The sequence below is a fragment of the Oryzias latipes genome, chromosome 4 (genome assembly GCF_053564925.1).
Source record: "Oryzias latipes strain Hd-rR chromosome 4, Olatipes_Hd-rR_3.1".
Taxonomy (NCBI): domain Eukaryota; kingdom Metazoa; phylum Chordata; class Actinopteri; order Beloniformes; family Adrianichthyidae; genus Oryzias; species Oryzias latipes.
Window position 1 is genome coordinate 35,133,600 of NC_136240.1, and position 15,000 is coordinate 35,148,599.

Genomic DNA, 15,000 nt, shown 5'->3' on the forward strand with positions numbered 1-15,000 from the left:
GCTTTTATGCAGCTTTCACATTTCCTCATGTTTTAATTTGGTTTTAAGGACCGTTTCTCCCCGTTTACTTTTTGTATACTGAGGCTATTATTGAGATTACTATTATTTTTATTGTAATTTACATTACATAAGGCACTGTGAGGTGTTCTGTAGCAGGAAAGTGTTCTCAGAATAATGTTGAAATTAAAGATGCAGCTGATTTGGAGTAAATGGATTTTTAAAATCCACGCTGTGCAGATGTTCGTTGACTTGTATAAAATTGTTTAGCTTCCTGTGGGCGTCTCATCACTGACAGCTTACGGGCGGATGAAGAGCTAGCTCGACTCTGACAGACCGAAGCGGAGCCTCAACTCACAAAGACAAAAGAAAAAGAAAAAGCAAATACCACTCTAAATCAAATGAAGAGGGCTGTAAATAAAATTCTTTGAGGATATGGAGAAAGCAAAACAGACAAATCACTCTGTTTATTTTACACCAAATGCCAGCAGCCTGCTCAGGTTAGTAGCAGCAAGGCCAGACAATATTGACGAAGCTCCAAATCCAAGGATATTGACATCATCATATAAGCCTGCAAGATTTTCCTTACAGACAATCTAATTAAAAAACAAACACAACCACACGCATAAAAGGTTTTGGGGGGGCAATGTTGAAAATAATGCACTTTAAATTGCATGTGACTTCTCCCATAAGAGAGCGAAAACAAAAAGCAGCGTTTTTTGCCGGGTTCACTTTAACCGCGGGCGCCTGGGAGCTGAGGGGTCCGGTTCTCAGGAGCAGTGGTCCAGGCTACGTACGACAAAAAGCAAAAAAAGAAAAAAAATCTACACAAGGCGTAAAAATCTGAAGGGGAGGGGGCTGAAAGAAGAAGTTGTGCTATACTGTGGACTGTGTAGAATGGGAATGGAGGAGCACTGCTGTGTTTGCTCAACGATTAGTGCTTTAGAATAATCTCCAGGGCTCCTAGAGGGAAGGAGCCGGGACTCATTCACAGGGCCGATTCAACAGCCTGAAAAGATTAAACACTCATGCTGAGAAGACAAGCAAATTCTGTCTTGAGGGAGGAATGAGTGTGAAAAAAGTGAGAGTTGCACAAAAAGAAGGAGGGGAAAGAAGAAAAAAAAACACACTTTTACGCTGGTGTCCCAACACGCATGCACAAGTGAAGGATTTCTCCTCACACATGCATGCTCAATTAGAGTAAGTGTAAAGACTAATCAATGTAGGCATTTTGGCCAACTGAACTCCTTCATCTTAGTTAAACTGTCCGTACCCCTCTGTTCGCTCTCCGCTTTCAACTTAGATCTTTTGTATTGCTGGTCTTAGCGGGGAGGAGAAAATCCCTCTGTTCAGCTAAATTACTGGTTCCAACCTGAGAGAGACAGTGACCCCATAGCCCTTCCTCACACCTGTTCACCTAAATCCCAGCAGCCTTTGTGCTGAGAAAACTGACGGTTTCATACAGCAAACAAACTGGGATGTTTCATCAATGTTTCTCTTACCTCCAACACAAGAAATTACACAAGGGCTCCGTTTAATACTCAAGAGTTCCTAAAAGATCAGATTTTGTACACCAAAAAGCTACTTGAATGTCTGCCTTCAAAGCCACAGCCTTTCATTACATCATAAACCCTCATTTGGTAAAAGTCTCTAGTGTGGAATAGTCTACATGACAAAACAATATATATACAGCAATTGAGTTCTTCTATTAATTCACTTTCTTATTACAGAGTGAGTCAGAAGTCTCCAGATTCATTCTCTCTCGTGTACATTTTATTTACATGCCCCCTATAGAGCCCCTTTATTTTTTAAATGGCATGAAAAATACAGTGCTCAGAATACAGGAGGTGAGTTTTCTGCTGGAAATCCCACATTGAAACCGATGTAATCCTACCCTTCCACCTCCAAAGACCAAGTCCTTCACTCTCAGCTGTTAAAGCCGTCTGCACGGCAAGAAAAGCCAATATTAATAAAAACCAAAATACCAGAAGATATTGTTCTCATATCACAATGCAGACTGCACAACTGAGGTGTGAAGCTCATGGACCTTTTTTCTTTTGAGAGTTCGGGCATTTCTGCTTCTCTCTTTTTTTTTTTTGGCCCATCGAAAATCAAAAACACGATATTGGTCAGATAGCAAACATGGAACTACTGGGTTTTGCAATCAGATGCGATTAGAGGCGATTTAGTGTAAAATTTCACATTTTTAGGGGTTTAAATAAAAGCTCAATCAGGTTTGGTGATGAAAACCGTAACATAGATTCAGGAAAGCCCTGCGACACACTGGCGACCTGTCCAGGGTGTCCCCCGCCTTCGCCCCTAAGCGGCTGGGATAGGCTCCAGCAGCCCTGTGACCCCGAAAGGGACAAACCAGAAGAAGATGAATGAATGTTCAGGAAATCTTTAGTAAGTCTTACGTTTGTGAATCTTGTGTTCAACACTGTTGAATAAATACATAGATTTATCTTGACATTTTAATATTTAGAACAGTTTTTTTAAGGTACTACATAAAGCAAGAAAAAACCAAATCGAGCTCAATAATTAAGATGCTTTGATCTAATCCAGTCGCCATCTTTGGGATCAGAATCATACATTTGTGTACATGACTGACATCCAGCTATGTTGTTACTTTAGTCATTGAAAATGAGCCCAATATGAATAATATTAAAGACCCACTCCAATGAAATCTGTGTTTTGGTGTTTTTTTCTTGTGGCATTTTTCATGATGGAGGATGTGCATAAAGATAATTAAGCATAAATTTGCATTTTTGAGAATTTCTTTATTCAAATTGTTGTCAATCATGAGAAAAGGAAAACATGTCGTCTGAAAAAGATCTCATTTGTGATGTAGAAAATATGTTGGGCGGGGCCACAAGCTCCCAGCTCTGCTCCATTCTGATCATCTGTCAGACACACAGATCCATGAACGTCTTTGTTTTCCTGGTCTGAGCTGGAATCTGGATCAGGACTGGACGGCTGGATGATTCCAATATTGACCACTATTTTTGTTGCAGCAGTAAGGTTAGGTTGGGGGAGCGCATAAACAGATCGCTCTCAGTTATGGGCGCCGCAGAGTGGTGACCAGCGGTCCCGCCAACAACTCAGAGCGCATTTCTTATGAACTATTGCCGCTTTGGAGAAACTATGTCCTAGAAAACGATTTTGGCTTAAAATGGCAAAATTATCATTAAAAGAACCCTGGGACCACTTTGAAAATGGATAAATAAAAATGATCAGAGAGGCTTTTTCAACCATGCCATATGTTGGAATGTGGTCGAGAAGTTTAATTTATCGACGACAGAAGATCTGATCGAAAATCAAACAAATGAAACCAACCTAAAGGCCTCGATCTGTCATCTTATAAAGATTGGTCCTTTTAGAGCTCATCAATGTCTTTGTGCCATTGATGTAGACATTGTGTTAAAAAAATATATTTCTGCCTTAAGAAATAGTTATAAATGACATCTAGTGCTTTAAAATTTTAAAGTAGAGAGGATTCCTATTTTTAACATTTCCTATCTTGTTTCCTATCTTGTTTAAACAAACCTGCTGTTTCTTGTTTTTTTTACAGGACCCTTCATGTAGATTCATACACCAGTTTTGTCCTCATTCTAGTTTTCTTCCACCGGACTAATCAAACGTAGAACCGATTTGGAGAGGATTTCTCCGACTCCTTGTGGGCTAAAAAACCTTAGCTGGTGACCAACATCTAATTTAAACTAAAGTTTAGTCTGTAGCTCCTGGAATTTAAAATTTGTGGTCGTTACAGACTTATTTGAATTTAATATATATATCTTGACAAGCTTTTAGCTGATTTTTCCATCTTTACAACTCACAAACGTATTTATGCCCATTACACTTTCATTGAATTCAATCTTTTTTACATAGCTCGATATCACAACACAGTTGTCTCAATGGGCTTCACATCAATAACTGTACAAAAACATAGAATCAGTCATAAAATAGGAATAACTAACTGCTAGACTAAACTAGACAGACCCTGGACATCCCTACACTTAGACCCCTTCTTCTCTGTGAGAAAAGAGGACTTGATTTAGCATCGTCTTGATTTAACTCAGCCACACTTATTTTGTTTTAAGCTTTTTCTAAAAGCTGCTTTCAGCTTCAGCTCATCAATACTTTATGTGTGCTTCCAAGGTGGAGTACAGTAAAAGACATTCATCGTGTTATATCTGCAGACCCTCAGCAACGCTAGGACAGTCAGGACAGGATCCTCATGTCTGACAGATCAAGTCTGTGTTCATAATGCAGGCCAACTCCAAGAAGTGCTTCTGTTTCCTGAGTTTCAGTTTATTTTTCTCAATAATTAAGGTCATCTCAAGATGATATATCCTGCATCAGTGCACATTAAGACTAGGCTGTAACCTAAACAATAGACAGTTTTGTGAGAAAAAACTTACATCATGAATTTTTATTTTCTTTCTTTTGTTGCCTCAGTCTATATCTGTTTGGATGGTAATTCTCTTTGGCGGTCTCTGCCCTCTACATAGATCTGGTAAATGTATACGTCTCAGTGTCGTACGCCGAGCGGCTGCTCTTTCCTCTTGACTCTGGAGAGCTACTGCCAGGGTTTAAAGTGGATACTTGGCAGTGATAAATCCCTGAACTCCCCACTCCAGAAAGGCTATGAATTTTGATGCGTCTTTGTGTGTGGCAGACAGGAGAGCGGCGTGGAGAGCGGGGTTAGAGTGATTAACCACGGCGTTGATGGGGATTTAGCGGGGATCGTGGTTGGTGATGGGTGGCCCGTTTCTCTGTGCGCTCCGACCAGCCGCTGATCCCCAGGAGAGTTCAGCTCAGCTCTGCAGCCCAAAGCATTTTCATTAAGGATGGATTGAGTCCATCTCAACAGAGCCCCAACACACACCTTTAGAAACACTTCATCAAATGCAGTGTTTTGCTTAGTGATTAGCTTTCCCCGTCTTTGGGAGAGTGCCACTGATTCCTCTGTTTATAAAACAGCAAAGTTATCTGCTAAATCTGCCCCCATTCCAGTGTCCTTGTAATAATCTGGGCCTTTTCCCTGAGAAAAAATAGGATTTTTTAACAAGACAAGGCGAACAGCGAATGAAGAGACGGCTGAATGGCTGCTGTAATGTGTGCACATATGCTACTGTGTTGTGAAACCATCAAAAGCAGCATGTTCTGGCCTGTCGTCCAGGCTACTTGTGACAAAACATGACAAACAAGAAATCGCTTCCGTTTTTCATAAAAAGTCCTCGTGCTCAACAGCTTCTCTAAAGCCATTTTAACCGCCGCACAGTTGGCGGGCTAAATCAAGCTCAGTCAGAGTGAAGCGAAATGCGGTGAAAATAAATATTTCTGTGGCCCTGTGCAGTGTACAGCACAGCGGTACAGTACACACACATACCCACACACACACACACACACACACAGTGAATCACCACAGACACATCCGCCATATTGTGCTGGCTTAGAAGAGGAGATCAGCTGAGATGAAGGCACGATGCCAGGCTTCAATATAGGGTTAAATTTCCCAGCAGAAAATATGTTTACGCGTCATTTTTTCCACCGAGTGGGGAAAAAAGCTTTCATCTCACAGTTCGGACCGTGTTGATAATTGTACCCTTTAAGTCATTTATATAACCCTCTTCCTTTGTTCTCCTGGGGATCTGAACCCCCAACATCTTGCCATGTCCTCACGGTTTAATAAGGCTGTAATCCACACAAGCTGTCAGTAGATACAAGCATTCTTAAAAGGGCAACGCTGCAGAACAGCAAAATGGACAGCGGACCGCTAAAAATAAAGCCCGTCGCCACGGTGACGAGGGTAAAATTTCAGAAAATGAGTCATGGGGTTATACAATGTCATAGATGCAAAGTTACAGAGGAAAAAAACACGCACTAATATACAGAAATTGCATTTTAAAAACACAATCTACATACACAAATTAGATGCTTTGACTATTTTTCTTAGGGGTTCCTAACCCCAACATTCAGTTTGTTCAGTTTCTGCATAAATATCAGAGCAAAGATAATGGAAAATTACTTCTAACCTGCAGTGTGTAAAAATTGATGATAGCCTGATTCATTTTAAGCGATTAATCCAACTCTATTTATTTAATTTTTATTTAATGTGTCCTGTGTGTGCAGTATATATCAGTGGAAATGTGAAATGTGATTGATGTCTCTTTTTGGTGCATTTTGTCTTTATTTTAAGCAATTTCAGCATAAAAAACAAACAAAATCAAATCAATAAACCAGATTTGATCAACATGAGTAATTAATTATGGATGCTCTGAAAGAGGTGACTTCTGAGCCTAAAGGCAACCAAACATGGAGAAGGCAACCTTTTCTGTTGCATGAGTCAAGAACATCCACCACAGATGGATGAAGTGAGGTTTGAGTCTCCAACTCAAAAGACGTTTTCCTTCCTGACCGGCTAATCAGGTCAATGTGAGGCTCCATAACAGAAGATACAGAGAAAGGAGCATGACAGAGAAAACAATGAAGCAATGTCATTCCCTGTATTTTCTTAAACAACAGAAATGGATCAAGTTCAAGTGCCATCTGAAACCATCTCATCTCCATGAGCGGTTTTGACCAAGCTTCAGCTGTCAGGACAGATGGCTTCACATCTGACTACAGAGAACGTCACGATGCAGGAGGGGGTCGCCGTAAACCCGCTGACTGCACACAGGTGATGCGGCTGCAAAACAAGGCCTGGCGGTTCAGTCACCAACCGGCTTCCATGTGTCACGGCTGAGTCTCTACTCCACCCGGCACGTGTGTTTAGACACCGCCATGTTGCTCTGTCCTACCCAGAAGGCATTGCTCCAACAACAAATTCAAATCTAACTAGAAGGAGCTGCATTTCCAGAAGAAAAGGCAGGGTTGACGCTATATCGCTGAATAAAAATGAAACTTAAAGGGGAATAATTGGAAAAATATATATATATATATATATATATATATATATATATATATATATATATATATATATATATATATATATATATATATATATATATATATATATAAAGAAATAAAGAAAGAAATGATCAAAGTTAACCATAAACAAAGTCAAAACAGCTCAATAACATAAAAGATATGTTTGTGAAAAATGTCAGCGAGCCGGGTTTCGAACCAGCGAGCTTCTGCTCTAAGGATTCCCCATGGATTTCAATGGAGGCAGAAATCCTGGAACATTTTGGAAAAGTTCAAGGATTTGAAGGAGCAGAAGTCATAGCTGGGAAAAGCTGAAAGAGCTGAACATTTGGATAGTTGAATGGTTGAAATAGCTGAAAAATTGTAGAAGTTAAGCGGCAAACATGGAGGAAGATACTAGAATAAAGAAAGAGAAACAGGAAAACAATGGATTGAAAGCTTTACAGCATTCAACTAAATAAAGCTGGATGCTCACTGAACAGTCTGAAAGGAACTGACCACAGTTTTGTTTGGATTTAAAACTGTGTCAAATATTTCTTCTCAAATTGATGTGCAGCAACGACTGCTCCAAGATACTAACCTAACATGTTTTTGTTAGCAAACGGTTCCAGAGCAGTAAATTACAGGGAACTGTTCTCTAGTTGAGGATCAATAATCCATTGCACTTGTTTAGTCGTCTCTGGTCTTCTCTCTTAATTACCACTGAAGCAGCAAAGGGTTATCACACAGTTCCAAACGCAAGGTTTTAATTTACCACATAATAACAGAGGTTATTGTGAAACCAGACATGTTCATAGGAAGTTCCATTGACTAAATTATAAACCAAAGTAAGGTTCAGGTTAGTGTTTTTTATTGTCTTGAGACATTAAATTATTGATTTGACCATTTTTTCCACCAATATTCAGCAATTAAGAAGCCTTTGCAGGTTACATATGATGAGAATGTTTTCCTTCCCACAATCTGGGTGACAGGAAAAGATCATTTAACAGCCAGATCTGTGTTCAGAGATAATAATACACTGTTTTTATGAAGTGACAGAGTTAACATATATACTGTGAACTGGAAATATCAATGTAGTCATTTATCAGGGCTTGTTTTAACACTTATTATTGGGGTTTTAAAGTCCCACAAGTTTAATTTTAAAATCAAAATATAGGAGTAATACAGCTTTTCACTTAACAGAGAAAGGATGAATAACATCCTACTCCGTTTGCAGTCCCCCTCTGTCAGTTTATGAAATATATCCATAAAAGATGTAAATATAAAACATTCGAAAGAAAGAAAATTATAATTCCTTTCACACACTTGCAGCAAAAAGGTTAGCGATCAAAGCACATCTGACATTCTGGACAGTTGACTTACATCTCTGGCTTTGCCATAGAAGGCCTCTTGAGACGCTGCCTCCAAAGAGCCTATGAAGAACATTGGGTGGGTCTCTCCATACCTACCACACACAGAGCAGGTTTACTCTTCAATCCAAATGGGAAACATGGCTACATTCAAGCCATTTGGTATATAAAGATTCCTCAAATCAGTCCCTGACACAGAACTCACCTTGAGGAAAATTCGGCAGTAAAATGAAGTAAGGCATCTGCTTCATTCTCACTATTCTCTGGCACTACAGAGAGAGAAAAAAAAGCAGTTTATTCGGGGAATTACAGTATGAAGCCAGGGTTTCACTTCCCTTTCAATGAGCTTTTCCGTCCACTCACTCATAGGAGATTTCCGACAGGTTGAGGATCCCATTCCGAACATCTCTGTGTCGTCCACACCGAATTCAGAAGCATCTTCGAAATCGTCGCCCTCGCTGTCGCTGATCATGTGGACGTCTGCACTCTGGAGGCAAATCAGACGTTAGCTTGTCCTCAGGGAGAACGGAGGAAACGCACGTCGGCTTTTATGTGAAGCACCTCTTCTGTGGGTTCCTGCATGTTGGCTGGTGAGGATCTTCGACAAACACTAAGGTGATGGCAGGGATAGCTGATTCCAGAGAGGGCTAGTGTCATCTACGAACCAAAAAACAAGAAAAAGGAACATTATGTCTGGTCTGATGAGCAAGAACAATCCCATTCATAAATAAAATGCTTTACTAACTCCATTATTCATAAATTGAATATTCACTATAATAAAACTAACCAAAAAACAAATTCCACTTGAAATCAATGATTTATAAACCAAATTCTTTAAAAACTAAACTAAACTAAACTAAAGCTGCTTCTCTACACCTTCAGTGGTTTTCTGGAAAGGTGTGACTGACTAATGAGCTCCCAAATCCATAGCCTGAAAAAGTCAGCTGGGACTCATTACAGCTACAGTGTCTTGTATCAGATCTTTGGGGATAATAAACGCACTATTTTGGAAGAACAATAACACTTGGAATAAGTTCTAGAACTATTTAAAAAATACTAAAGACATCGTGAAGCTGCGGATGTTTGTTTAGGTCCACAATTACTAATGAATGACCGGTCAGCATTTCTCAAAGCCTGCTTGAATGTTGCATTACCGAGGAATAATGCAACCATTTATTCACCCACTGACTAATTGACAAGAGGCCATCAGAAAGCCCAGAAGCAAAGACTTTTCTGGGAGAATGCACTCCTAAACAACAGAGGGGAAAGCAGGGAAGCTGGCTGTAATAAGCGGCAAAGAAGCTGCTCGACCCCGCAGAGGTCCTCTGATCTGCTTCCATTGTCAGGTACTAAGACGCACAAAGAACAGCTGGACACGGGTGAATCAGGAGACGATTACATGCAACGCCGACTGAATCTGAAAAGAACTGCACAGACTGAAGGGAGCTTCTCCCCAAAACGAGACAGGAGTGAATGGTGTAACCAGCAGAGCTTGTCAGCAACTGTGACCAACACAACAAACTCTATTTTCTAGTTTAATCAAGGCGATATTCAGTAAAATGCATGAAACAAAAACACCTTGTGTGTTGCTATTGTCCCAACACGCTCTTTAAAAAAATAAGTTAAATATTACATTTCCATTCATTTAAAGATGTTTTATTTATAGTAAAATGTCTGAAGAAGGACTTTATCAATTCCAACATGCAAAAGCAGCGTGTGACCAGCAGAGTTGGTTCTGTTGAACAACTTTAACACCTTTTTAATAGTTTTAATGAGGTTCCTGTTTTTATATTTAATGTTTTTTTTGGTTTGACATAAGTTCATGCAGCCGACATATAGACCTGTAGATCAAACCCAAATACTCCAAGCTTAAGAACAATTAACTCAACATTTCTCAAAGCAAAGACTTGAATCTAGACTCTGAATGTATTATTTTTACGTTGGATGTTTAAGACAATCTGGATGAAGCCCATCTATAGAAACATGTAGTTGTAGAGTTAGATAAGCTAATTCTCTCCTAGAGTTCTGGTTCATGGCCTGTCCATCATGGGGGAGGATCCCTCCTTCGTGTGGACACCCCTGAGGTTTCATTTTTTTCCAGAATCTTTTTTTTTAGGAGTTTTTCCTTACCGATATGAAGCCCACTGAGATGACTATTGTTGTAATATTGGGTCATATAGATAAAATTGAATTAAACAAAATAAGATAAAAGACTATAAAAAGAATGGCATCATTTTAAAAAATAATACTTTATATTGACAGAACTTTGTGGAGAGTCTTGCATTTTTACATATAAACAAACCACATTAAATAATTTAAAAAAATGTCAAACATTGTTTTTTCTCCCAGCACAGACACCGGTCTGTCATGGAGGTGGAAGGATGCTGGTTTGGGCTCATTTTGCATTTAGTTTTAACTGAGCAGAACCAAACACCAAACCATAATAGTCTAACAGATACAGTTTGAACAAAAAGGGTAATGAAACAGTGATGATCCAAAGCACACAAACACATTTTCTACTAAAAACATGCTTAAAGATGCAATTTCTGTCTAAAGTTACGAAAAACAAACCAACAAAGATGATTAGAAATGTATGCATGGAAAGAACCAAAGTTGTAGATCAAAAGTTATCCTAAAAACCAAAAACATTTTTACATTTAACCGCTAAATGGATGTACAGGCCTTACATCAATTTCATTTTTCGTAACGATGACTTTCTCCAAATTTTTTGCTCATATGAGGTTTTTTTTTTTCATTTTTTATTTTGAAGATCTGATCCTTGTGAAACTATTCCGGACATGTAAATTCTTAGAACTAAAAAATGGCGAGTTTCTTTCTTTACAAGTCAAACCATCTTCCCTGTTTACATATCGATTTTTCTGCTAAACGGAGAAAATGAGTTCTGTCACACTGATCTTTAATAGAAAAACAGCCATTTATTGAAGCTTTCAGGAGGACGAGTGGGGATATACTGAAGCCGGTTCTAATATTGACCCCTGTGTTTATAATTCCCACCAGCGCAGCAACAAATGAGATGATATATGAGAAAGCCAGTATCTCCCGTGACATTTGAGAAAGAATAATATCTTGATGAGTGTTCTTCCTCTGTGTTGTCTTAAGCGCACCGTCTAGACTGCCTAGCGCGATTTAAACTGCAAACCCGGAATGACATCACACATCAGCTTTTTTTTGTAAAAGTGCCTCACCGATTACTCATTGAAAAGCCCAGCACTGCACTCACACAATGCAGAAGAAACAGATTGTGTTTCTTATGTCACCAATTCAAAGCAAGTGTTTGCTTGACAATGAAAAGCACGTCGGTGTCAGAGCAAGGATGCAGGAGGAACACCTACGAAGAACACTCAACTGGATTGCTTCGTCTTTGTCCGTGCAATTCAACCCTAACCAACTTTGTACCGGAGAGACGTTTGTTGAGCAAATGAGACATTCAGATTTAAAAAAAGGACGGAGCATCGCCAAGGACTGGGTTACGAAAACATCACACTATAAAACTAAATTCTGTGACAAAAACAGAATGTGATAACAACTGTCATGCTTCCATAGTTAATTCAAACTAAAATCCTAAACACTGATTTCCAACCAGGCATACATGAACATCTTTGTGTACATATAAAAATAGTACATCATCGTCTACTTTAGAGGACTTTTAACCTGGTTTTCCCATTTACTACCTTAACAATTTGACTTGTTTGTATTTCCCAAAAGCCTTCAATGACTTTTTTTGAACAAGTCAGTAGATTCAGTCCCAGTGCAACTAAAGAACACAAATCCAGGAGATGGACCAATGGCTCTGAAGTCCCGATCATCTTTTGATCTATTGTCAAAACCTTCTCTGTGGTCTGAATTTTGATTCTGCTGTTCTTGACAAAATCAAAAAAACCTCTGTTGTTTTGTAAGACATAGCTTCTGACGATGCAATTTGCTTTTCTGCTTCTGATTCACAACTATTTGAATAAACATTCAGAAATGCAATCTGAAGTTTAATTTTCTTTATATATGGTTTCCATCAGAAAAAGCCATAAGAACACGATAAAAACAGCATTTTCATCAGAGTGGGTCTTTCACTCCAACTCTGGTCAATCTGGAGTCAGTATAGGAATGGAAGGAGCCATCACTCACAAGGTGGAGTCCCAAATGAAAACATGACGTTCAGTGAAGCCTAAATGCACAGGAGTTCACCGTGGATACATTACATATCACTCTTACTTATACACGTCCACCCAAAACCACATTTGTTTGGTTAAGAAAAATGATTTTACACAACTGGATCTTTCATTGATAAAATTAGGAACTTTTACATCAAAAACTAACCAAAAGCAGCGTTTATACCAATATGTACATTATCCATTTGATTATTTCTTTCAATAATTTCTTGAATTGAAATTGCAACAAATAAAAATAGATCTGATTTCGGTTGATCGACATAACCACACACGAGCAGACCTTCAGGATGTCCTCACTGATAACTTGCAAACACAGAATGAAAAATGGCAGAGAAAATGTAAAAGCAGCAAAGATAGGATGTTCAGGCGTTGAAATGGGATGTTTTTTCTTCCAGCCCCTTTGAAAGATTGGAAAACGGAGTGGATGGTAACACCATGTTTGTGATCAAAGGCTGCTGGGATTGGATGGCTGAAGGTATTAGGGAAAAGTAGAGAAATGTAAATGACAAAGGTAATCGTTCAAAGGTTTTGTTCTCTGGTTGACAGTCAAATCTTAACAGCAACTTCTGAGAAGATCTCAAAAAATCGTTTTCTGCTCTGAAAGAGAGGCTCTTGGCTGAGGACTTAAGTGTATAAATAAAGTTGGTCACTTCCCGCTTCAATGACAGCCTGAATTAATGAAGGAGGGGAAGTGAAAAGGGGGGCTTGTGTTGAGTGGCTCTCAGACGTCTTCCTCGCTTTGACCCAATGGCGTCCATCATCTTGAAGAACACGAGTGTAGCTCAGCGCTTCAGTGGTGAAACGTGGAAACAAGGTTCATGCGCCGCAGGGCACGAGGTCCGGGGAGGATGAGGTTAACCCCCCCCTCCCCAAGTGACCCTCTTCTCATCTCCACACAAAAGGAACTGGCTCCTCTTTTTTGGATTCTTTTAATTAACACTTGCATTGAGACTGGAAGCATTCAGCGGCAGATACAGGGAAAGAATTTCCCCTCTGTTATCCCCACCCTCCTGTCCATCTCCCCCCTTGGCTCTTTTTACCCTCTTCTGCTATTCTTTTTCTTTTTCTCCGCTCCTCTCCCTCCTTTTTTCTCTGCGTGTTTCATTTTTCTTTTCTAGTGTCGGCAGTGTTTGGATTGGGTGTCTGGCTGTGAGAGTGAGATAATTACCGCTGACAGCTGCAGAGAAGGCTATCACAACCACAGTAAACCGCGTTACTCCACCATGTTGTTTATGCAGCAACACAACGCTGACAGAAAAAAAGGCAGGGTGGGGCTTTGAGGAGGACACAAAGGTGGTTTCTGAGAAGTTTTGCGCTATTGCGATGTAAAAAGAAAAAAAAAGAGGGCATGTTGTCATTCACCGATGCTTAAATGAGACTAAACTCTAGATGAGGAGAACATTTCCTCTGAAGAACACTTCAACGTCCTCCCAGCTACACAGACGGCTAATTTGAAGGAAAAGACTCCACAAAATGTCGAGCTACATCATTTCTGAGGGCTCTCTGATGCTGGCCTACAATCTGCTGGAGGGTATTGGTTAAGTCTGTTGCTACGGTAACCACAGGGCCCTCTTCAATAAACTCTTGGTTCCAAAGGCCCCAATCAGGTGCAGAATGATTCCTTTTTTTGGCTGCTGGGAAACGGGCGCTGCACTACGAGGCCAGGCATCTCAGAGGCTACTCGGCATTAATACATTAGCAAACACCATGAAACACTGCATAAATGTCAAGAATTATCTACTAGGAGGGTTGGTGAGCAGGTACATGACAGGCAATAAGTCCTGGCTGTCGATCATAGCAACAGGTGTGGATAAAAAGCACAGAAATTCAAAACCTCTCTGATGGCATTAAGCCTTTTCTGGAACGTCTGATGCCAAACTGTTGGAGGAAAAAAGCTGGAAAACTCAAAGTACACAACAGAAGAAGGCTTGATCAGTGTAGCTCCATCAGCAGAGGATGCTGGAGTCCAGTTGGCCTCTCAGATCAGCTGTTGTGAAGACCCCTGTCATCATCCTCTGCGCTGTTCCGAAAAGCTTTTCCAAAGCCTCCAGAATCAAGAGGCATTTGGAGGCAGAGCTACATCATGGTATTTGTAAATAATGCCAGAGTATTTGATTTGATCTACTTGGAATAAAGTGAATTCCGTCAAGTTTTAACTATTGCAAAGCCCAACACACTTCCCTCTGCTCGGGAACTTTCTCCAATGCTGTGGAGGCTCTGGTGATGTGCTAAACCCAAAGAAAATGAAAACAAATGCTCAGACAAACAGTCACACAAGGACAGTGTGCTTCCTCTCATAATCCTTCAGTTGGCTAGGCGGGACTATATTACAAACTGTATACTTGTGAACACATAAAAGGAAATATTTGATTTGTCAAAAATGGAAGGACAGCTGCACTGCCTCAAGTGTGCTTTGGAGAAATGTCACAGAATTTTTAATCACCTGTTCTGAAAACTAACAGGAACAACATTTTGCACATGTATCAATCAAACATGGTTTGTGCCGTTACACCTAAATATGTCATAATGTTTTCTGCACA

General features: G+C 39.8%; 1 protein-coding gene across 1 annotated transcript in view; it reads right to left on the reverse strand.

Moving 5' to 3' along the window:
* The window catches only part of faf1 (Fas (TNFRSF6) associated factor 1), a 60,555-nt gene that overhangs the window by 21,357 nt on the left and 24,198 nt on the right, over window positions 1–15,000 (reverse strand). The window contains exons 9-12 of the mRNA XM_004068368.5: window positions 8,838–8,933; window positions 8,640–8,763; window positions 8,482–8,545; window positions 8,290–8,371 (exon numbers count right to left, since the gene is read on the reverse strand). Of these exons, the coding sequence (XP_004068416.1) occupies window positions 8,290–8,371; window positions 8,482–8,545; window positions 8,640–8,763; window positions 8,838–8,933 (366 nt within the window). The remainder of the gene's footprint in view (window positions 1–8,289; window positions 8,372–8,481; window positions 8,546–8,639; window positions 8,764–8,837; window positions 8,934–15,000) is intronic.